The following is a 23244-nucleotide window of genomic DNA, read 5'->3' as shown; positions in this document are numbered from 1 at the left end:
TGGGATATTAAATCAGCCCTGGCTGAGAAAATGGCACTGTGAGCCTGTGTGAGTAATAGGTGAACAATGTCCACTGTTCTACCAGATCCATCCACAGCCTATTTCATTTCTGTACCCATTTATAGGTTAAAAAAAGATTACATTTTCTCTCCCCTTACTCTTAAGGGGCCTGAGCAGAAAAGGATTACCAGTTGGTAATTCCTTAATACCACAAACACAGTGCAACCAGCACACTCTCAGAGCCACATTAAACATTTAGAATTTACACAGAGTTTCAAGCCCCAAGTCAAGGTGACTACTTTAAGCAGAACAGTACTCAAAGCTGGCAAACCCAGTGCCAGTGCCACCACACCTCCTGTTTTGCCACAATGAGCATTGCAACATGTGATGTGACGACCCTAAATGTCAGCAGACAACCACAGAGAAACTGCTTGCCCAAGACTTGCATATCCAGGTGAGTTGAATGTTGGAAAATGTTTTGCATAACTTCCCTTCAAGCTCTCTCTGAGGCGCAAATATGCCTGGGCATCTTCCAGTGTTTCAGGCCCCGAGTCGTCATAATGAAAACAAAAACAATGACATGTGGTGCACATAAAAACAAATTTAAGCTGGTCAAGTGTTCCCAAAACACGTCTAAATAAGAGGCCTGATTGAGCCCTTGGCCAAATTGCCCTTCTTGCATTCCTTAGCATTTAATGTGTTGACTGGGTTGTCACATGTGCAGAACAGTATTCCACAAGATGCCTACACATCAGTTTGGATCTCAGCATGGCCACACTCAAGTGAAAACATTACCATGTACAGATCTCACTAGTTGCTGCTTCAGTGGTGATGTCTTTGCCACATTCTTACTTGCTTTGAGAGCTACTTGAACTATCCGACCTCTACTTAGAGTCGCCTTACAACACAGAAAATTTGCAGTGTGAGGTAAATCACGCCCCCACGCATTCTATAGTACTAGAGATTACAGCCGCTCCAGTTAAGGGTATTCTATTTCCTCACAAAGCAGAGCAGTGGTGTGGGAGTGCAGAGGACAGAGACATGCTAATTTCTTCTGATTCAAAGAGCCCTTTTCATCTCTCCCCCGCCCTCTCTTGGCATATGACAATGTGCCATTAGCTCACTCTTTCATTCCCTAGAGATGCTGTGCCAGCACAACAAGCGGCATCTGATACCAAGCACCACCGCAGGGCGAAAGAGTGGCCTGACGCGCGCGCGCAGCCACACATCCATGCCCGACACATAGCCATGCAAAACAGCGGGGCTCCGGCCGCCCCTCCAATCACCCCATGTGCGTGGCCGCTTACAGCTTTTATAACTTCGTTGCAGCCAATCGCGAGGCTGCCTGTGTAGGCTGGCTCCCAGAACAGGCCAAATTGTCCCAAATGCCGTCGGAGTCCCAAAACATTATTCCACCCCGCCCCGCCCCGCCCCGCCCCGGGTGTCCCCCTGCTCCACGGAGGGCGTAGCGCGCAGAGTTGTGAAACCAGGCGCTGGTCTCAAAACTAGTTCTTGGGCCAGACGGAAAAGGAGAGCCTTGCAACGTTAGACGGCTAAACCAGAAGGCTAAACCAAAAGGCAAGCAGAAGGTGAATGTCCGTGCGCGACTGACCGGCTTTAGTCGAGGAAGGGGGTGGGAAAAGGTTCACAGTTCCGATAAGGGGAAGATATGCCTTTAACTGTCAAGTACCATGCAAAACAACAACAACCACCACCACAGGTGTACCTATCCCCAACATTTCATCTGCCTTGAATAAAATGGTGCCAACCTTTCAGGAGAAGATAAGGCAATCTGCAGCTGCATTCCAGTGTGTAGAGGAGCTGTTCTAACGTTGTTCCTTTTCTTTGTCCAGGATGCTGAAGGCTATAAAACAGGTTTTCTTTTCCACTGGGCTGGAGATGCCCAAATGGACAGCGTTACCAAATCAGGTGAGCGGTGATTACATTTTTCAAAGGCATTGTTGCTGTAAACCTATATATGTAGGGATTAATTCCTTCAGTAGTTGGAAGAGCACTGAATAGGATTAAAAGAACTCCTCTCATATTAACTCCAAAGATTCTTCTGGAACCGGTTTATGGGAGCAATGGTTAGAATCTTGGACCACATGAACACATTCTCAATGCCAATAAGTTAGAAGACAGTGTGTTATTTATTAGTTTTATTTATTTATTGAATTTATAAGATGCCCTTCCCAAAGTGGGCTCAGGGCATCGCACAACAAAAACATAATAAATACATTAAAATTGTACAAAATTCACCTTTACAACACAGCATTTTAAGGGGAAGGATAAGACCAGTTTGCTCCACAAGTGCTAGAGCAGGGGTAGACTAGCTGCTTCTGAAATAGTTGCAAGTATCCCAGGCAAGATGTTGTTAGAGGAATAGTGCAAATTATTTCCAACAGATTCAAAAAAATATCCTTTTCAAAGTGATGAGAATATCACTGGAGACTGCACACCTCTGGATTCCCTCTTTTGTAGGAGCTAGTAGTAAATTCCATTATTTTCAGTGGAGCTATTCTGAGTAAATATATTTAGGATTGAGATGCAAATCTAATGGATTTAAAGTATGATTTCAATGGTGATATTAAGAAATATTTTATTGAATAGTACAACAGTATGATTTTTTTTATCAAACCAAATGTAGGTGTTCCTTTATATTATTTTGGAAAAATTATCTTCAGATGTTTGTTTCAACCAGTCTAAATATGCATTTGAAGACTTTTATTCTAAAATTTAAGAACCTGAAACTTGAACACTTCATTATTTAGCTCTGTACTGTGAATATTTCTAGAAAACATAGCATGTTTAAAAATTTCTTTCCTCAAACATATGAAATGCATCTTCCTGTTTGCATACATCCATGGATTATGCACTTAACAATAAATCTTCTAAATAATTTTAAAGTTTTAGATAGTTAAGGTAAAAGTCGTTGTTTCTGATTTTTTCTGTTCCTGGAAGGGATCACAGACAGCTGTAAGAAATGAGATGTATCCATCGCCACAAAAATAAAATGAACTTTGCTTCCAATCTCATTTAGAGAGAGATTTTAAAAAGCTATGTGCCAAAAGCTCTTCAGCTTTAAAGGATGGTGGATTTGGGAGCTGATAAAAAAATTAAAATATACACAGGGAAAGTCTGGATCTTGCATTCAGAATGACATAACCAGCCAAATTTTTGAATTCTGTCCAGTAGCAGAGAGACTTCTAGTAGAGCATCACTACATTTGAGCTTCAGTCTTATCAATACTTGCTTGGGAATAAATTAAGGTTCTGGTGGCCAGGAAAAATGTCTGGTCTTTTAAATAGAGGTTTAATATGCAGAAATGGACAGCTGAAGTAATGGTAATTCCTGCCAGTCAAATTACATTAAAGGGACAGCTGGAAGGACCAGTTCAAAAGATGGCAGCACTAAGAATAAAAGGTTATACTAATTATTACACAACAGACTCTGTAAAATAAAAAAACAGCCACGGACTGCTAAAATTAGGAGCCAGACATTGTATATGGGTGTTTGTTTGACCCTCTGTGCTCAGTATTTCCCACTAGAAAATCATCTCCCAACTGGTTTGCATCCATGTAGAAGAGAAAGTGTTCATTTGGTACATCCACAGGTGAAAAGAAGCTTGACAAAACATTTTGAACAGGGAAACTATTAGCAATTCCCATCACCATCTTCCTCACAAACTACTTCCTGTAGTAGACAAGAAAAGAGACTCTTGTAACATAACTGTTATTTCCTATTCAGCCCTAAGCCTTTATTTCTGAGTGTACAGGATCAAGTGCAGCAACAGAAGATGATTGGGGTGAGCTAATATTGAGAAAAGCTGCTAGGTTGGGGATTTACTTTACACTCAAAGCTCATCTTCTCGAGTTATATCTAGCATTTAATTTGGATGGGGCTATAGCAGAAGGGATCGATAAGGGACAATAGGAGTATGCATAAAAAGAGAAAGGGACACTGGAGGGCACAAAGAAAAATGGAAAGGAGAAAGGGAAGGAGAAAGGGAAGGGAAAAATGAAGGAGGATAGGGAAGGGGGAATCTGATGATGGTATAACCATAGCTACCTCAGCCATATGTCTAGTGGGACAGCTCCCTCTTACAGGCCCTGCAGAACTGTACTAGATGCTGCAGGGCCCTGGTTTTCCCATACAGAGTGTTCCACCAAGTAGGAGCCACTAGTGCCAAATAGGTCCTCACCCTGGTTGAGGCTAGCCAGATTTTCTCAAACAAGGGATCACCAAGAGATTTTTCGTTTGCTGATTGTTGTGACCCTTGAGGGACATTTTGAGGGACATTTTGAGGCGGTCCTGTAGATATGTGGGTTCCAGACCATTTAGGGCTTTACAGGTTAACACCAAATTTTGAGTTAACAGTATTCTTTCTTGGTGTTCTATTATGTGTTGAAGGCTTCTGATTATGAAATTCGACAGTACGAAGCAGCCAAATGGGTTTGCACGTCTGTTAAAACAGTGGACTGGAATGCAGCTATCAATACTGGTTTCACAAAGCTCTTTAACTATATAAAGGGCAGGAATGAAAAAGGTATATATTTTACTGTTTTTTGTTTCCTTGCTTCAGGAAGCAAACCACATACACTTGTGCTTCATATTATGTTAAGGCCCAAATGTCGTTGTATGCACTTATGAGCAATGTCAGGTTGTTTTACTTTGCTTTTCTGCTTTTCAATATTCAATCCTCACATCTAGTTCACTGTATAATAAAGGTAACATGTAGCCTTGTGAATAACAAATTTCACAGTCACCTGATTGGACAGACATAGTTCTCCAGTGAGTACCTGAGTGGGAATGTATAGTGCTTCATGCCAGAGGGGACCCGTTGCTGTTTTGAGCAATTCCCAGCCTCAGTGGTGTGATAGCTGAGAATCCATCATTGTTTTTCCATGCTATGTACCAAAGAAGGACAGCTGAGCACGGGGATCTGTCACTGTTGGAAACCCAGAAGGGATGACAATGGGAGTATTGTTCTCAGACCCTCTTTTCTGCTGAATTTGGCCTTGGACATTTTTAGATTTTCACTTGCGTTTGTAAGGGAGGGAAATGGCAGAATGTCTCCAAGACAGCTTGAAAATCTATGTTTACTATAAACCATGATCCGGGCACAGTAAAACTTCAGCATAAAGACATTGCAGAACCAACATAAAGAATTGAAAAATTCAGTTATTCAAATATCCATTGGAGAGAAGTGCCAATGAAGAAACACTGAGAAGAACTTGTCAGTGAAGTTCTGGTCTAGATAATATCTCTGAAGGGACTAGACAACCTATGCAGGGTCTGTGCTGGAAACTGTAAGAATCGACCCATTAGTCCTCCTTTCCTTGTTCAGGGATCCATGGTCATTCTACTGTTGGATTTGTGATGTACTCGACTGGGTAGGAGAAAACTATTTGCTTAAATTACCATCTCTTGTAATACTTCACAGCACATAAAACTGCAGTATTGACCTTTGTACCTAGAAATGCTTTCAGATTCCTGTATGTATTGCAAGTTACTCTGGAAATGGGGGACTTTTAGAAGCACTTTGCCAGATGGCCTAGGATGATGCTGATTTTTAAAAGAAGAGATGGGCAGTGGTGAAGCTGCAACAGGCCGGGGAGGTGGGCCCTGCGCCTGGGCACACAACATTGGCATCACATGGGGGCGAAAAATCCCCTCCAAACCCCTCTTCCAGGGGCGGATCGGGGTGGGGGTGGATGGGCGGATCGGGGCAGGGGTGGGCTGGGAACGGGGGCACACAGGCAGGTCATGCCCTGGGCACAATTCTCTCTCACTCCGTCACTTCAGATGGGCTATTGTGTAAAGAGAAGAGATTCTGGGAAGTGAGACCTATGAATTAGCCTTGTATAATGCATATTGGGTTGAGCAACTCAAGTGAAGCCATTTCAGGTTCTAATATAAGTGCCACAGTTCACAGCAACTGGATAGTTTTCTGGGGAATTTAACAGCCTTAATTCTGCCTGGCACAAATTTAATCTCTGATTGCCCTGACAGAATTCTGTTGCTAATTCTATGAAAAAAAAGATGGTTTATTAAACAGTTTAAGCGCTGGCTTATCATTTTAATTGTAAATTATTAACTACTGTCTGTCTGTATTGATAGACATTGCAATTTTGCAAATAAAAATGAGTCCAGACTGAAGATTCGTTCAAGAAGTGAAACCTTTACTTAACATTGAAGCCCACAGAACAAATAACTAAATAGGTACAGTGCAGACCTGTTTCCAGGCCTGCAACAGATCCAGCAAGAACCAAAGGAAAGAATAAGCAAAACAGAAGCTAGAAGAACAAATTTCTAGGCTCCAATTAGTTACTAGGCAACTTCATGTACTTTGCAACTGAAATTAATTTTGTAATTACCTTTCCACTTCTGTAGTGTGTGATCCAATTCCTATTGGTATTCCAGTATGAATGAACTTGCATAAAAAGAAAACATGGTGTAATGAAGGAATACCAAATATATCCATGTCTTGTGTATGTGCGTGAGAGAGAGAGAGAGAGAGAGAGAGAGAGAGAGAGAGAGAGAGAGATTGTCTCCTACATTGACAGAAATTTTCTTTATAAAACAATAATTAACTGTCAATGTGCAGAAACAGAATTCCTGAGGCCAGTGGGTTCATGTGGCAGGGGTACATGTAGGATATATAATAGATTCCTAGTTAATTTGCAAGAAACTGCAGTTCGTTTCCCAGTGTCCTTTATCCTCACAATCTTGAACTGAGTTATTCCTCAAAAAGGGGAAACCCAGTCAATGTCCTCCAGAACTGTTTTGTGGAGTATTAGTCTTGCTGGTGGGAAGCAAGGACTCTCTCAGAAGCCTGGACTTCAAAGAGAATTTGTGCATGAATGGCTACTTTATATTCTATTTGCAACAAAAATAAATACTTTTAAATACTTGCACTCCGTGTTGTTACATAAATGGAAAGGAATTGCTTTTGTGGCAATTCTTACCATAGTAATGTTAAGTCTATGGTTGCATTCAGTCAGCTAAATGTTCTCCCCTAGCCCATTCATTTTCCTACTATGTTATTCGACAACTTATAGAAGATGAGTTTTTCTAAGGAAGAAGTTTCAAGGTGAAAACAACTGTAATCCGATTATTGAGCTCAGTAGATTTTCAAGCTGTGATACAAACTTGACTGCAGAACTGACATATGCACACATTAGCACACTCTGGTTCAGTTGTGACAATCTTGCCCATCACCCACTCCTTTTTTAAAAAAATGCAAGACTATGCCTGGGACAAATAGGAAACATTGGTAACATAAGAAGCTAGTTTGCCAGCACCAGAAACAGGAATGTTTTAACTCAACATGGTGTGGGCTTCTTTAGAACTTCTAAAAGTGTTGTGTGTCTTTTAGTCTTGGTGGGTCAGATTCCCCTAGTCAGCCATTTGTTGTCCACTTCTGCTTTCAAACTGCAGAGTTTTCTGTTTTGTACTAATGTGTGACGTTTTGTGCCAATATGGCTACACCTTGCCTCTTCCAGGGATGAAGATAGACATGACAGCTCCAGTTACATGCTATATTGAGCCTGGTGCTGGCCCATTCTGTGAATCCCTCACAACTGTTGCTTTCTACTTGCCATCTAAACAGCAGGCAAATCCACCTAAGCCTTTAGAGGGTGATGTCTTCATTGAAACCAGGCCAGCAATTACTGTGTTTGTCAGGTAAGCACTAGTCCATGTGTGTCTGCAAAATGCAGATTATAAATCTGAGTTGCATCTTTAATTCAATACAATAGCATCTTTAATAGTAGTGGGAAGGGTCCAAGTAGATTTTACTGTAGTTGTGAAATACTTTCCTCTGGTTTTAGTTTAATACATAGCAGCCCAAAGTGTGTTTTGAATGTTACTGTCAGCTGCTTTGTGTTAAAATTAATGAAATTGCATGGAAAAATAAAACCAAACAGCTAGGTAATGTGGTGTCTGTCTCTAAAGATATTTTAAGTGATCATCACTTATCCTTGAGGCCATTAAAGTATTTTCAATAAGAATCAAGAAGTCCTCCACAAATAGCTAAAACAAGTTTTAGTACTGGAGAAATGACATTTTCTCCATCCCATGTGCCACATTTTTCATTGATCCAAGGCATTTTCTTCAGATCCTACTGTGCAGTTCGATTGTGTAACCTCAACTGCTCTGCACTGAAAGCCTTTCTCACACAGAACTGTACACCCACCATTTTCTGCTGCTTGTCACTTTTCACCTTCCCGAAAATCAGTCTCATTGTGGCATCCAATACACAAGATTATTGAAACAGTCTTATGTTGAGGCTGCAACATGACATACTGGTTTGAAAACAGCAATCTCTGTGAAATTAAATAATTCTTATGTAGTATAGAATATCTCCTGTTGAATAACACAGATTAATTAAAACCTGAATAAATGTAAGCTTCAGAACCCTGTAGGCAATTAATTAAAATGATGTAAAATTAGTATTTAATAGACTTTTCAGCTAACAGTAGTTTTAAGCACCAGTTCTCTAATGATTTGCCGATATTTTGCTTTTGACAGAGACAGCCTTAGGCTAGGTAGGCAGAACACTTTGCTTAGCAGAACCAAGTAGAACTTGAATTTGTTGCTGTTTCCAACAGATCCTTTGGAGGATTTGCCAATACCAAAAAGAACCAAGATGAAATACTGGCACTTGTTGAAAGTTTGAAGCGAGATGGCAAAACTTTTCAAGAAAGAGTTTACTATTCTGCTGGCTATGACAGTCCATTTAAATTGCTGAATCGACACAATGAAGTCTGGCTTATCAGGAGATAACCCCAGCACTGAAGTCTTAACATTTTAGCATTTTTAATTACTTTTTAACAAAGTGTAACTTTTAAAATAATAGATCAAGGTCCTCATTTGTTTTGTTTTTTCCCTAATCAAATTTTCCACTTCTCCAAGTATATACATTCTGTGTTATGAAATCTCTAAGAGGTAATATGGAATGGATAAAGAAAATGTACACCTTTCCATCATTGATGGAAAGTTGTATAATCTTTCAATCCAAGTGGCATACAGAATGGATGTGCAAATTATGCTTTGTGTAACTGAATTTTCTCTTTTCCCAAACACCTTGAAGGCAGGAGTATCCAACCCCCTTATATCTGCTATAAAGTACCATGGTCCCTATTATGGCCTGTATCACTCTTGTACACTTTACCAAATTACTGAATAATCTTCAAGGACAGGAAGCATCAGCCCATCATGGGCAATTGGGACTTAAGTCATGTATGTCCGCTAATATGCATTGTGTGATTTATATCTTTTAAGCTTATGAATTGTAATTATAGGTAATTTACCAAAGGAGCGCCAGCTCTTAGGGAAAAATTGGGTTTGAATTTATTTGTGGGCATGACTCTCCAACCTACTTGCATTAAGGACCACTTTATTATAACTCTGTCTGGTGGTCTTTAATTGAAACCTTAAGATCATGGCTGATCAACAAGACATCACAATGGGGCAATTCAACCAGCCAAAGGGCTGTGTTGTAAAGGAGCAGATTGACAGACTGTTTTTTTTAAAAGAAAAAAGAATATTTGGTCATTGATGTCTCACCTATATTACATGGAAAGCTCCACAATTTTTAGACTTTTACCATCCAGCTTTTATATTCCTTTGGAAAGAGGCCACGCCCAGTGACGCTCTAAAGCAGTGGTTCTCAACTTTCCTAATGCTGTGACTCTTTAATACAGTTCCTCATGTTGTGGTGACCCCCAACCCTAACATTTATCCATTTTACAGATGGAGAACACTGATGCAGAGAGTCTCAGGCGACCCCTGTGAAAGGGTCATTTGACCCCCAGGTTGAGAATCACTGCTCTAAAGGATCAGGCACACTGATAATGCTGCATATGTAATTTGACATGATCAGACCTTGCACTTCTGTTGGAAAATTTGAAACTTGTCTTTTGGTTGATGAGTTAAAAGACGAGTTAAATAAAAGTTTGTGATTGATGCTGAAAACTACTGGTGCTGATGCTGCTGATCGCATTGTTATTTCTAGTAAACTTCTGTCACCTCTCCTTGTGCCTGTATTGCAGAGAATGACAAAGAGGAATGAATCCAGTATTTAAAGTATGACAGGACTGTCTCTTACAAGATTAAGGTCCAAAAAGTGAGGCAAGTCAGACAGACATCATCTTAACCTGTCCCATTTACTTGTGTAAATTGGCTTACACAAAGTCTTGCCCACAGTAAATAAGTGTGCCTTTTGTACCAGACACCACACTTGAGTTTGAAAATAGACATGCAACCACTGGCAGACTGCCTGTGTTTATAAAGACAAATAGTATTTATGGGCTGACAACAGGGGATACTAAATGCTTTTATTCCTTTTAAGTACACACCTTGCTGCAAAAACAATATTAGTGACTGAAATGCCTCTAACTTGCAAAATTAATGACTACTTTTGTTAGCATCTGAAATATTTACCATGAACTTTTAGACTGATAGAAAACATACTGAATCATCTGAACAGAAAACATCAAGTTTGTTCAGCTGAAAACAATGATGTTACATATCTGTATTTTTGCTAGTAAAGATTACTATGTTCTGCTTTTTTGGAGAAGATTAGAGTATTTATTAAAGATCACAAAGTATATGTTCACTAAATATCTGTCTGCAGGGGGCAAAAATCCTGCATTTCTTTGCTGTGGTGTTTGATTTATATGTTAAAACAAACATCAGGCTGACAGGGAAGGATAGAATGGAAGAACATATGTAGTTAACTGAAAACAAAATAATTCCATACAAGTTTAAAGAAAATCTCTAGAGATAATCTGCGAGACAGAAAAAAAGTTTCAGGATAGTGACGGAGGCATTTGATGTGCCATGGGGTGTCAACATTCTGTTAGATAAAACCTTGTATAGGATTTTTAAAAAACCCTTCATACAAACTTATTAGCTCATGGTTTCTTTTATATGTAGTGCTGGAATGGTAACATTCACTTGACACAGTTTCAGGAATTCTTTAAAAATAATTAAGGATTGGTCAGAAAATGCATATATTTTTAACAAATCAGAAGGACTTGTCAATTTCTATTGATACAGTCCATGGAAATGTGGAAAAGGACACTCAGTTAAAATGTATTTGAATGCATTTTAAAATTATAGCTTTTATAACCAGTTTTATTAGCTAGTACTGTGCTTAGCTATTTCATCTAATATTCTACCCCTGACAGATAATGAAGACCCAACAGCAGAGCAATGTAATATTACAGAATACCTTACATACAGAATTCACTTGTTTAGCCCTTTTCCAACTATTAATAAATTGAAGTAGGAGGAGAATGGCACTTCTACAATGTCTTCTAAATAGTGCGAACAAAACTTGGCATTGTCTCCCACACCCTTCTGTAGTGCTTGTGTGGTGGCCACTGAGTATTAATTGGATCACAGTCTTTGAATTATACACAGAAATATGAGAAGCATGCTAATTTTTTTTAAAAAAATCAACCTCTTATTTTCTGAAGAGCTTTTATGTTCCTTTTGGCATACCAGTAAGATATAAAATGTTTAAAATATACCCTGATATGGAGGTTTTTTTCTCAACCCCATTATTTTTCATGGTTTTTTCCCCTATTACCAGCATCTTCTGCATATTTCTTGTAATCCAAAGCACATTCACTTAGTAAAGGTGGAACGTTATTTATCAATGTTCTACTAGCTGAGGCATTCTTTTTTCATGCATTACAATTCTTAAAACAGAGTTTTAAACTACCTGCTTTCAGAAAACACCATCCCAGTTTCTGTATGTGTCAGTGCCTGGGGATTACTTCCTTTCAATCACGAGGCCTATCTCCAGCAATGAACTTACAGAGGGATCCAGTGGAGAGACATCTCTGAGGGCTGCTGCTGTGGAATTGCTCCAGTTACACCTAATGCAAAGGAAGGGTATACGTTCCCCAGAGGCTGCACAATAAGCGGGAAGACTAAATCTTGCAGAGATGTAGCAGACAGACCCCCATGGATCTGTAGATGTAGCAGACAGACTTTGGGCTCACACCAGAGGTTTTTCTTTCCCGTGCTACACAGTGAGAAAAATGTATACTGAATTGTGAAATTTAGGAATCTTTAAGGTCAGTATCACAAACCTGTAACACGTCCTGAAAGACATAATAGCTGTGGCTTGAAGGCTCTGCTGTACATGCTGATCTACACACACGCAGGGACATTCTTTTCTGAGAGGCAAAAATACTTGGCACATGCAATAGGAAATGCTTGCATTTGCAGAGTGTTTCACTTAAATAGAGAACTGTGTTGAGGGCTCTGGATCATAGCCAGTAGCTTTAGTCTATCTATGCCTACTTTCCTGTGTTTATTCCTTTTGATTTCAGTAGGACTTAAACATGAACTTGAGCACAACCAGCTGACCAATATTCTGAAATCCAGTTCAGAGAAAGATAATTATTAGTCTGTTTGCATGATCTGATTTCACCTGATGACTGGATGAAATTGGTGTAGTGAGAGGGGAAACCCAGTGGGAATTTTCATCTTGGGGACTGTGGTTGCTTTCAATTTGAAATAATTAAATCTGCAATCTCCATTTTAGGAATTTGAGCTGCTAATTCTATCTTTCTTTCTTCCTTTCTCCTCCCAAGCACACCATTAGTAATGTACAGAAACAACTCCTGACCTGAAACTTCCCTTTGTTAAAGGTACTTTATCTAGCAACCAAAACTCTGTGGTTAACAGCAGAACTCATGCTCTCCTGTTCTTGGTATATAGTAGAACCAGTTTTCTCTAGCCTGTGGATTTATTTTCATGTCTAAATATTTACTGCCATGACCTGGATAGCCTAGACTAGCCTGATCTCATCTCTCAGAAGCTAAGCAGGGTCAGCACTGGTTAGTACTTGGATGGGGGCCACCAAGGAAGTCTAGGGTCACTACACAGAGGCAGGCAATGCTAAAACCACCTCTGAATGTCTCTTGCCTTGAAAACCTTACAGGATCACCCGAAGTCAGCAGTGAATTGACAGTACATGTACTTTCCATATACATGTGATATATTTAGCATATTCCTTTAAAAGAATTCTTCTTTCTGACGATAACAGGAGTAGGTGATATTCTAGCACCACCTAGATATCAGATGCTGCAGCAGCTGAAGAAATCTCTTTAGATCACAAGCCAATGTGTGCACTGGGTGAGGGGGAAGCCTCCTCTATTCCAACCTCAAAGAGAACACTTCCATTGAAGATAATTTGTAATCACACACACACAAAAAACACCGTCACAGAGCTATATGCACTGCTAGAGCCCCTATCCCTTTTCATATGAATATTAGGGTAACAAAACACATCTTTTAAACTAAAAATCTAAGATCTGAGGGTTCTCAGGTCCCTTAATATACTTGAAACCCTTCTCATAAATCTAGTAAGCCTATGGTTAAACTTAATTATATCTTTTGAGAAATTATTTTCAGTACCCATACCTGTAGCAAGACTTCAAGGTATTTCAAAGACTGTATTATGCCAATAACAAATCTTGTTTTCCTTTTATTTTTGTAAAATGAATAACTGATATTATTATGTAACTGAAGCCTGGCATTTCTTCCACTGAATGTTATATCACCACGTTTTAACACCTATATTAAAGTGCCTCTGTTTGAAACCTGATAATGCTCATGCCATTTTGTAATTAATATCCTTTTGATTACCTAAACATTTTGATTACTCAGGATCTGTGTGTGTGTGTGTGTGTGTGTGTAATTTTATCAAGGATAGCAAAACGGTGGAGAATCCCATTTCTGGTAGAAATTTACTATCAAAGAATCTATTTCATGCCTGCATCCTTTATGGTATTGTAAAAAACTATTAGACTTTAATATTTGCACACTTTTACCTATCAACTTGACAAGATTTAAGGGATTCTTCAAAAAATTAAGGATTGGGCAGGTCAATTTCTGTCGACATAATCCACTGGAATTATAGAAGAGGATGGACGCTCAATTAAACATTATATATGCATTTTAAAATTTTAGCTTAATAACCAGTTTTCAATGCTAGTACTAAATGCTTATCTGTATTTAATTTTCTATCTCTGGCAGATAATGGAGACCCAGCAGCAGAGCAATGTAATATTATAGAGTACCTTACACACAAAACTATTTGTGTCTATAAGTTGTTGTGTCTTCAACAATTGAAGTCAGTTTTCTAATTTATGTGAATTGTGCAGACTGCAGTTTGCCCCCAGCTCCAAGTATTAAATGCATTTTAGGGAACCAGGTTATGAACATGTTATTGATCTGGAACTTTAGGGAAATGGTGAACTATAAATCTAGATAAAGAAATATCATCCAGCTATGTACAAAGCCGTTCTGTCTGAGTCTTGTCATCACGGATTGATGTAAGCAGTGATCCAAAGTGAGGCATATCTCAGTCTCCAGTGATCTCTCCCCTCCACCAAATCTTCTTCATATTAGATAATGGTGCTGAATCCTCTCATATAGTACAGGGCTTTGGAGCAGGCCGGAAAGGTGTGAATCTTACATGTTGATTCTGCCCAATGTAACACTCAATGCAACATGATAAATCTCTCCAGCTGCAAGCTGAGACTTCTCGAAAGGCCTCTTTTTCTCTTCACTTCTTATGCTAAGCAAGGATCCTACCAAGGAGAATAGATGTGTTTGCTCCTTATGAATGAGTATAACTACACTTAATTTCTTTTGACTCATTTGCTATTTCACAGATTTTAGGGTAGTTTTCCATATGATTTGCCACAGATAATCATGGAGCTCAATGATAACCCATGTGCAAACAGGAACATTTTGCATTTCGGCAGAAAAATTGAATTTACAAAGTTTGGAAATGAGAAGGGAGCATGTATGAATGGTTGGATCAGCACTCGTGCAGAAGATGGAAAAAATGCAACTGGAAAAGCCACAATGCATCCAAAGTACCCCCAACAGGGATTGTAGGAAGGAAGGGAAAATGATGAGATTTACCAGTTCAATATTGGTTGTAAGGGAATAAAGCTGAGTTATGAGTTTTCCTACAGTGTTTGGATACAATATCTTTTAACTCAGAAATGAATGCTGAAGTCAATGTTCAGATGGTTTCCTTAATATTAAGTGGCTTGTGACAATGGTGGCCAATCTTTCTGGTAAGTATATTAAAAGTACTTTGTGCCACCCATGCTCACTACAGTACATAAGCAAGCACCCGAAAACATTGGTGCCTTGGGGTGGTTTGACCTCTGGTGCACTGCACACAGGACAGCCAGAAATGCCGTAGCACAGGAGAAGAAAAGAGGTCCTGGCCTGATCATTTATTGATTGTGTACTTCAATCTGGCCAGTGGTGGGGTACGATGGGGCGTGGCCAGGCATTCAGGGGGTGGGGCATTCCTGGGCAGGGCTGTGGCAAGGATGCAGGTCCTTGGACGGGAAACGAGTGCACGCACGCAGGTCCTTGGGCGGGAAACGAGTGCACACAGGCGCAGGCTGCCACGCAGGGCTGTGGCAAGGACGCAGGTCCTTGGGCGGGAAACGAGTGCATGCAGGCGCAGGCTGCCACGCACGCTGGTGCACCTCCTGCTAGACTGCTTCAAGTTCTGCGCGCTACTGCTGAGAGGAGGGGCGTAACTAAGGCAAAAATCACATGGCAAAATCACCAATTAGTAATCCCCTCTCGGCACACACAAACAATTAGTAACCTACTCTCGGGAACCTGTGAGAACCTGCTGGATCCCACCTCTGAATCTGGCCCATAGTTCCCCAATGTGTGCCACATACCCTTGCTGCCAGCAGGGATACTTTGATCACCCATGACTTGTGGTTTTCAGTAGAATGACTTTAGTGGTTTCCAAATATTGCATTATTGACTGGAAAGACAAGATGGTAAATGGCGACCTTGTTTATTGATGCAGAGTCACAGCATTGTACGTATCCCCTTCTTGAGTTGAATGAAGGCCCCTGAAATTTACACTACTAACAAATATGGAAACAGAGCAAAGGAGAAACAAGTGGTTTTCATTAAAATAAATTATCTACATAGATCTTTTTTCTTCTTCTTGATGTCTAAAAACATAAAAATCCCAACACTGGTGGTGGGAGACAAAAGTTATCTTAAAAACTTCCATTATGTACAAACATTATCAAAACTGCACAAACCATTAAATTATGTAAAGTTCCTTTTCCAAAACTAAAGTCCTTTACAAAATGGTGATCAAAATTGCCAGCTGATATTTTAGTTATAAGTTTTCTATTACAATAAAAAATTTAAAGATTTTTAAAACTGTCATTGTAAAATACACAACAATATTAACCAAGCCCCTGCTAAATTGTTTAGGAGTTTCTTCCCAAATCATGAAAATGCTGAATGTAGATCCAAAAAAGAAAAATAATTGTACTGCACTCTTTGGTAACCAAAAGTTAGCAAGCATTCAATATTTCAAGTTACAGGTTATTGAGAAAAATCTCTCCATTTAGACAAACCGATGAAAAACTGGCAACAATGGAAAGGAGAGCCTCCACAGTGTAAGTTTTCCAATGTTAACTTGCTTTTCAGATTTAGAAATGCATGACTGTGTTGCTTATCCCTCTCCACTCCTGAATGTAACTACACCTTTCTTACAAATCAACAGTCATTTATTTTAATTCTTCTAATGTCCAATCAAAGAGATTCACTTAGAAACATGGGGTTTTTCTGTAGGCCAAGATTGTAAATGTGGCTGCATGGCAGTCAGTTCAGTATTTCAACAGCACTTCTTTCCTGTTGAGCAGTTATAATATTGAATCTATTCAGAATGGGGATGGCCTGACCAGTGATGCTGCGATCACATAGCCAAAAGAGCCCCAGAGGAGCCCACACCAGAAGCAGCTGTGGGGCCATGTCAGCCCTGCTAATCTAATAGGCCACATATTTCATTCTATGTCCCTGCTCAAAAGAGATTACTAAGTTTCATAAACAGGATACTTAAGAGCTACTGCCACCCTGTACCACAGAAGCTTCCCATTTTATTTGCAGACTCGCACTAATTTTTTTACATTCTCCAAAAAGAAAAGTAAAAGAAATCACATACAAACCAGGATCTGAGAGCAATATTTTTGTTTTACAACTGGACTTTTAAGGCTTTAATGCAGATGTCTGCTGGTTAATGTAATTTTTTCTTAATCACAAGTCCCACCCAACCAAGCCACACAGAGAACAGTCACAGATAAGCATGTGTTAAATGCTTGGCAAAGTAAGTGGTAATGACTTAGGCTCTCTCCTAGTCCTGGCTTATTTCATATACCTTTTGAAAATCTAAGATCACAGCACCTTACTTCAGAACCTTCACTGAATTTTTTTCCAGCTGGTGGGCCTGTACACATCCTTAAAGGTTCCAGGGTTCTCAGTTAAGTTATTAACTCTGGGTACGTTGTGTTTTTTTCACTGGAGCACACCTCTTCATTAATGTCCATTTCATCAACATTAAATACATCAAGCGACCCCTCTGAAGTCCAACAAGTCCTGCTTTCTGAAGGTTCAACCACTTCCACATCTCCTTCACTGATAACGGTCATGGGGCTACTCTGGATCCGGTTTCGAACATTGTACTTGCTGCTAGCGGCAGACGGTGGGGTTCGAGATCGGCTATGCCTGCTGATGGAAAAAGACAGGCTTCTTGGCATGAGGCCCTCACTCTTTGCCCACTCCTCCTGAGCCCGCCTGCTCTTGGTAGGAGAACAGTTCATGGTACTTTCTGGAAGATCCCCGGAACTGTCTACCTTGGCTCTTTGAAATCGTGGGTCTGTATTCTTCAGCATTTCTGCAGCTGACATGCGAGAGCTGCTATCTGATCGACTCCCTTTTTTAAGCAACAGTGCTTTGAAGTTGTCATTGCTGGTGCTACTCTTGCGGATATTTCTCTGAATTGATCCTGCCTGCTTGAGGGAAGGCAGAGTTGGGGAAGTACCAGTGGGTGTAACTGGGGGTGATGGAGAATGATTTCGAGCACGGTCATCATCAGAGTCTTTGCGGCCAAGGACTTTCCTTTTGGATCTGTGATTTTCATGCATGAGAAGAAGGATAAAAGAGAAAACTTAAACAGCAGCTATTAGCATTTCACAAAAAAGGTATTGCTGTTCCACTTAACAAGTATACAAGACAATGCTGCTAAGAAGCCAAGGAACAAATAATAGCAGTTACACAAAACTTAAGATATTTCTAGGAAAAAAAAAAACTATGAGAAGGGAAGACTAAAGCCCTTGTAAATTAATCCAAGTTGACTGAGGACATTTTCTCATGAGGAAAATATTTGAATCTTGCTAAATGATATTTTCTTAATGAAACATGTTTGCAGAACAGTAGCCTCCTATAAATGAGAACAACCTGCAAGGGTCCAAAATGCCAAATTGAACAGAATAAAATAGGCTCTGTGGAAAGCAAACAATGTAACAAGCATCTTACTGCATCACATAGTAATTTGCCTATAGATTTATTTAGAAACAGCTAATTAACTTACAAGAAGGGGAAAATATATCACTTAAAACAACTAATCAATCTGCACTGAAGGGAAAACACACAGTTTACAGATTAAACTCAGAAAAAAAATGATTAGCTAAGCTGGGTAAAATGCATGCACTGTACCTTTCTAGTTAACACCAACTAAGTGCTGCGACCACTCAAGCAAAGAAAGAATGGTTTACTTTGTTTTTCTGCCTGTGGCAGAATAGACTGTGGTGGAATAGACTATTAAAGCAGCACTTTTCAAGGAGAAAATTTAGTCCTGTGTAGTCTTGGGGGTCTAGCATGTCTACCACTCTCTCGCCAAGGGAGGAAGTAATGAGTTAACAGGCCTATACTGTATTTATTTAAACTATGAGTCGCTGGCCAACAATAAGTTTCAGAAATCCAGGAGTCTGACGTTTTCCTTTCTCCCCTTGCAGAGAAGACTTCCTTATTTACAACCAATTGAAAATATTTACTTTATCAAATTGTGATGTCTTTCTTGCTGACTAGGCAGAATTCAACTGTGGAATCCCACTTCATAAACAAGGAACAAATCACACTTAGGTGTTTGATCTGGCATGGGCATCACAACAAATTACAGTTTGTTAAAAACAGGGAAGTCCTCAGCCTATGAGATGCTTGTGAAGAGAAGAGGGAGTGTGAGAGCCTGATGATTTCTGAGACCTGTTATTGGACTATACAAACCATGGCTTATTTGGCTGTCTGACATCAGCCATCTTGACATGCCTTTGAAAAAACATTCTGTAGTGATAAGTTGTGTTAAAATAAATACTGTACTTCAAGATGAAGTTTTACTGTTGGCATGTTTGCCCATAGAAAAATAAGTTTTCAAAATAATTGTATTTGTATTGTATTTCTCCACTTCAGCAGAGAAAGAAAGAGAGAGAGAGAGAGAGAGAGAGAGAGAGAGAGAGAGAGAGAGAGAGAGAGAGAGAGAGAGAGAGAGAGAGAGAGAGAGAGAGAGAGAATGAATCTTTGCTGATATACAAGACAGTATTTAAAAGTTAAAACAGGCTAGAAATTTAGGGGAAAAAACCAGAGCCATATAAAAATGTGCAAAAGAGGCTAAATGATACCAGTCTTAATAAGCCACTACTGTATGTACTAACAATATGGATATTGCAGCAAAAGTAAAATATTCTCAAGAACTATTATATAAAACATAAAATTCACACATTACTTTTTTAAAATGTGCAATACAGACCATTACCTTTGGGAAAAAAACATGAAGGATATCAATTACAGACAACTAATTGGGCCTTTAAAAAGCCACGGATGCTGTAGGGCTTAGCTGTACTTAAGACATTTATTTTTATTATGGATCATACCAGTCCACTCTACGCCTTCTCCTGGCCGTAATAGGAATTTTCCCATGATGAACACAGTTAATTTGCAGTGTACCATGGCACCAGAAAAAGCAAATATCAAACTGTAAAAAATCAGCTAATAAGTGGAAGACTACAGGATGTATCCTCATTCCAGAGAATGTTTTTTTCAGTTTTCATGCAAACTGCTTGTGGCTGTTCAGTACTGGAACTTGCCCTTTCAGTAAACAAACGAAAAGAATGAGAAAGCATCAAAAGAGATGCTACTGTGAATACTATTAATACTAATCAGTGACTTCAGTCTTGCCAAGGCTGTGGTTATGTCCAGAGTGATGCTGACTTTTTCCTCTTTAAATGGCAGACTCAAGCTCATTCCGCACAGGCAGAATAATGCACTTTCAAACTGCTTTCAGTGCTCTTTGAAGCTGTGCAGAATAGCAAAATCCACTTGAAAACAGTTGTGAAAGTGGTTTGAAAACGCATTATTTGGCGTGTGCGGAAGGGGCCTCAGTGTGCTTTGGAAACCCCCCTCAGTTTCAAAAGAAGCAAATTATGGGTAACTTTCTCATACACAGGACCGGCTAAGCAATTATTTGGATCCTGATATAGATATAAAATCTATTTACATAATAAATTATAATAGAGTTGGAAGGTGCCATACAGACCCTCAATGCAGGATCACCCTGAAGAATCCCTGATAAGTGTTTCTCCAGCTACTGCTTGAAGACCTACATGTATTTGAAAAACTTGCAAGAAGCACAGGATATATTTTTTCTGAAATGCATAGATATTCTGAAATGCATAGATATCTGCCAGAGAAGGATACTTCCTCGGCAGCAGCAAGACAAAGATTTCCTGTTGAAAACTACATAATGTAAACAGGGCATGACTGAACACTTTGTGTTCGCTTTATGAAAGTAAACAAATCATAGGAGAGAATGAGAAAATCTTTGTTTACACATAGGTCCATGCATACCCAATAATAACTAGGATGCAACTCCTCCCCACACAAATTAACGCAGTTGAGTGTCTGTCTATCTGTATGATACATGCCATAGTCAACTTCTGTTACTCTTAAGAAATCTGTTCAGTACATGCCAGGAAGTGACCACAAGATGGAGCCAGTGCTGCACATAGCTCTTCGAAATAAAAAATCACTCAGGTTCTTAAATATTAAGTTTTCTTGTTTTCAGTAAAAGCTCCCTTACAGCACAGGTTGGGACATTCAGGTAGTTCAGACCCCCCCCCCCCCCCCCCAATACATGCTTGCTGGGTCATAACTTCCATAGAGCTGCCTTTTCTTTTTAGCTGACTTTTGCAAGGAGCTGCTGTTCACATGTGTAGAGAACAAGGATGTCCTGCAGCCACCTGCTTCTCTTTGTGTGCCACAAAAGGAGCCGTGGAAGAAGGGAGAGGTGAGACCACTCAACAACGGAGAGAATTCGATCATGGCTTTTACCATTGTCTTGTTCCTCACTATGCTATACCACCTCTTATATTTCTTTATCAGTCTGCAGTTCAAGGTCCTAATCCTGACAGTGGTCAGTGGTGAGGTCATAACTGTATCCTGTCATAGGATTATGATGTCATGTCCTTCTGGCTCATTTCCTTTTAAGGTTGTGGCCTGGAGGGTTAAGTATGGATCCCAACCCTGGAAAGGCCACCACGGTTTCCCACTGGCTGTTTCCTCAGTGTGGAAATCAATGAAACTACATGAGGATCATTGACACTGGTATAGTGCCAGTGAAGTTTGCAAGAACCACTAATCTATTGACTTTTTATTTTAAAAACCAAACAATATGGATGCATGAGTCTGTATTGCACTTTTAAATTGACAAACTAGCGTGCCACAAAATAGCTCATCCTCCTCTGGATTATGGCAAATTATAATCCAGCTACTGTCATATGTTTTACCATATGACTGACAGATCATGTTTACTTGCCAGTTTAAGCCACGCTTGCCATGAAGCATTAGCGTTGAGCCTCTGTCCCAAACTGCACCATATAATCAGCGGAGAAGAGTAAAAAGGCACGGAGAGGGAAGGAAAACAAAAAAAGATACACAGAGAAAGCAACAGCATATATTAAATCAAGAAGACTGAGTGCATCACCACAATAGACACAGGGGGGGCTCACTTAGCTTTGTCAATGGGAGAAAAACGGACAGTCTTACCAAGCTTGATTTTGCTGCTGGCAAAATTACTAAAAGGTGTTCTATGGTGTGCTCTAACTATAAATACACATCACCAGCATCTACATTTTAAAATTAACAGTCATAATTATTGTATATCTCAGAAGGGCTTTATTGATTAAACCATGGAACAGAACCTGTGAAGCAACACGAAAGGCAATGCTTACGCATTCATTACCTGTGAATGGCTGCAAAAAGATCCTCAGTCGTTCTTGGTCTTGCTGGCATGGGCGCAGCATCGCTGCCTTCCCCATAGCTGAGGCTTTGCAGGAAAAAACTGTTGGCTGCATCTGAGTTAAACACCTCAGCTGAAAAGGAAGTATGAAAATTATGTACAATGATAAACTGCATAGCATCACAAAAACAGAGTAAACCCAGTTCTGTGGCTGACAGAGCAAAATATAGGTAAATTCGTTAATTAAAAGTAATCTTTTCACTAACCAAAGTAACTAAACAGTGCAGTACTATGCACAGTTACTCAAAAGTCCATTCTTCTGGGTTGAATGTGGCTTGCTCTTAAGTAAATGCAGAGATGACTAATGTGATGGACAGGAAGTGGTCCTGCCCCTGAAGGGAAAATCAGCCACTCAGATGAGCCCATAGGAGTGCTGCTCCAGCATCCAATCACCCTCGAGAAGGGGAAGGGGATGGTGAACGGAACAGAGTGAGCTGACTTCTGTCTCAGGCAGACTGCAGGGACAGCTCAGGAAAAAGAGCAGACAGAGCGAAAGGTAGCTCTGACTGGTAGTGTGGCAGAGTGGTTTAGCTCTATCTCTGGGAGAGAAGACAGCACTTGATTGTTAGGGTTCTCTCTGGTGTTGAGGAAAGTTGTACAACTTAGTCTGACACCGGGGAAAGGGCAGGCTGCTGTGGATGGAATCCTGTGTATGACATTCAGCGCTGACACATGCAGTTTTAAAGTTGTCAAGCCAACCTAGTGGCTAGTCAATAAAAAGTCTTGTCAAAGGCTTTCATGGCTAATTGAAATTCAACGCTTGAGTTGTGAGTGCGCAGGAGTTTTTCTGGGCTATTGTTGGCGCAAAGGGTCTGGTGGATCTTGTTCCTAATGTTTCGCCTGCGTCTGTGACTGGCATCTTCAGAGGTGTATCACAGAGGGAAGTCTGTTACACACAGTGTCTACTGTGTAACACTGTGTGTCCACTGGACACAGTGTGTAACAGACTTCCCTCTGTGATACACCTCTGAAGATGCCAGCCACAGATGCAGGCGGAACATTAGGAACAAGATCCACCAGACCAC

General features: G+C 40.0%; 2 protein-coding genes across 6 annotated transcripts in view; one reads left to right on the top strand and one right to left on the bottom strand.

The window, feature by feature from the left end:
• The first annotated feature begins 1404 nt into the window (after window positions 1-1404).
• HEBP2 (heme binding protein 2) lies at window positions 1405-13630 on the top strand. The gene is made up of 5 exons (XM_048489728.1): window positions 1405-1589; window positions 1854-1929; window positions 4411-4546; window positions 7506-7686; window positions 8613-13630. Exons 2-5 carry the CDS (start codon window positions 1855-1857, stop codon window positions 8785-8787), a joined length of 567 nt encoding a protein of 188 aa, XP_048345685.1. The 5' UTR covers window positions 1405-1589; window position 1854; the 3' UTR covers window positions 8788-13630.
• Window positions 13631-15852: 2222 nt separating this feature from the next.
• Window positions 15853-23244, bottom strand: part of NHSL1 (NHS like 1) — a 176644-nt gene continuing 169252 nt past the window's right edge. For 4 of the 5 annotated variants that reach the window (XM_048489669.1, XM_048489676.1, XM_048489690.1 and 1 more), the window contains exons 7-8: window positions 22163-22292; window positions 15853-17997 (exon numbers count right to left, since the gene is read on the bottom strand). In XM_048489669.1, the coding sequence (XP_048345626.1) occupies window positions 17352-17997; window positions 22163-22292 (776 nt within the window). In that variant the 3' untranslated portion in view covers window positions 15853-17351. Of the gene's footprint in view, window positions 17998-21736; window positions 21789-22162; window positions 22293-23244 lie in introns of all 5 variants that reach the window. The other variant, XM_048489698.1, reaches the window with a different exon arrangement.

The sequence above is a fragment of the Sphaerodactylus townsendi genome, linkage group LG01 (genome assembly GCF_021028975.2).
Source record: "Sphaerodactylus townsendi isolate TG3544 linkage group LG01, MPM_Stown_v2.3, whole genome shotgun sequence".
NCBI lineage: Eukaryota > Metazoa > Chordata > Lepidosauria > Squamata > Sphaerodactylidae > Sphaerodactylus > Sphaerodactylus townsendi.
The sequence above is the reverse complement of the archived record's forward strand: the minus strand, read 5'-3'. Positions and strand labels throughout refer to the sequence as shown.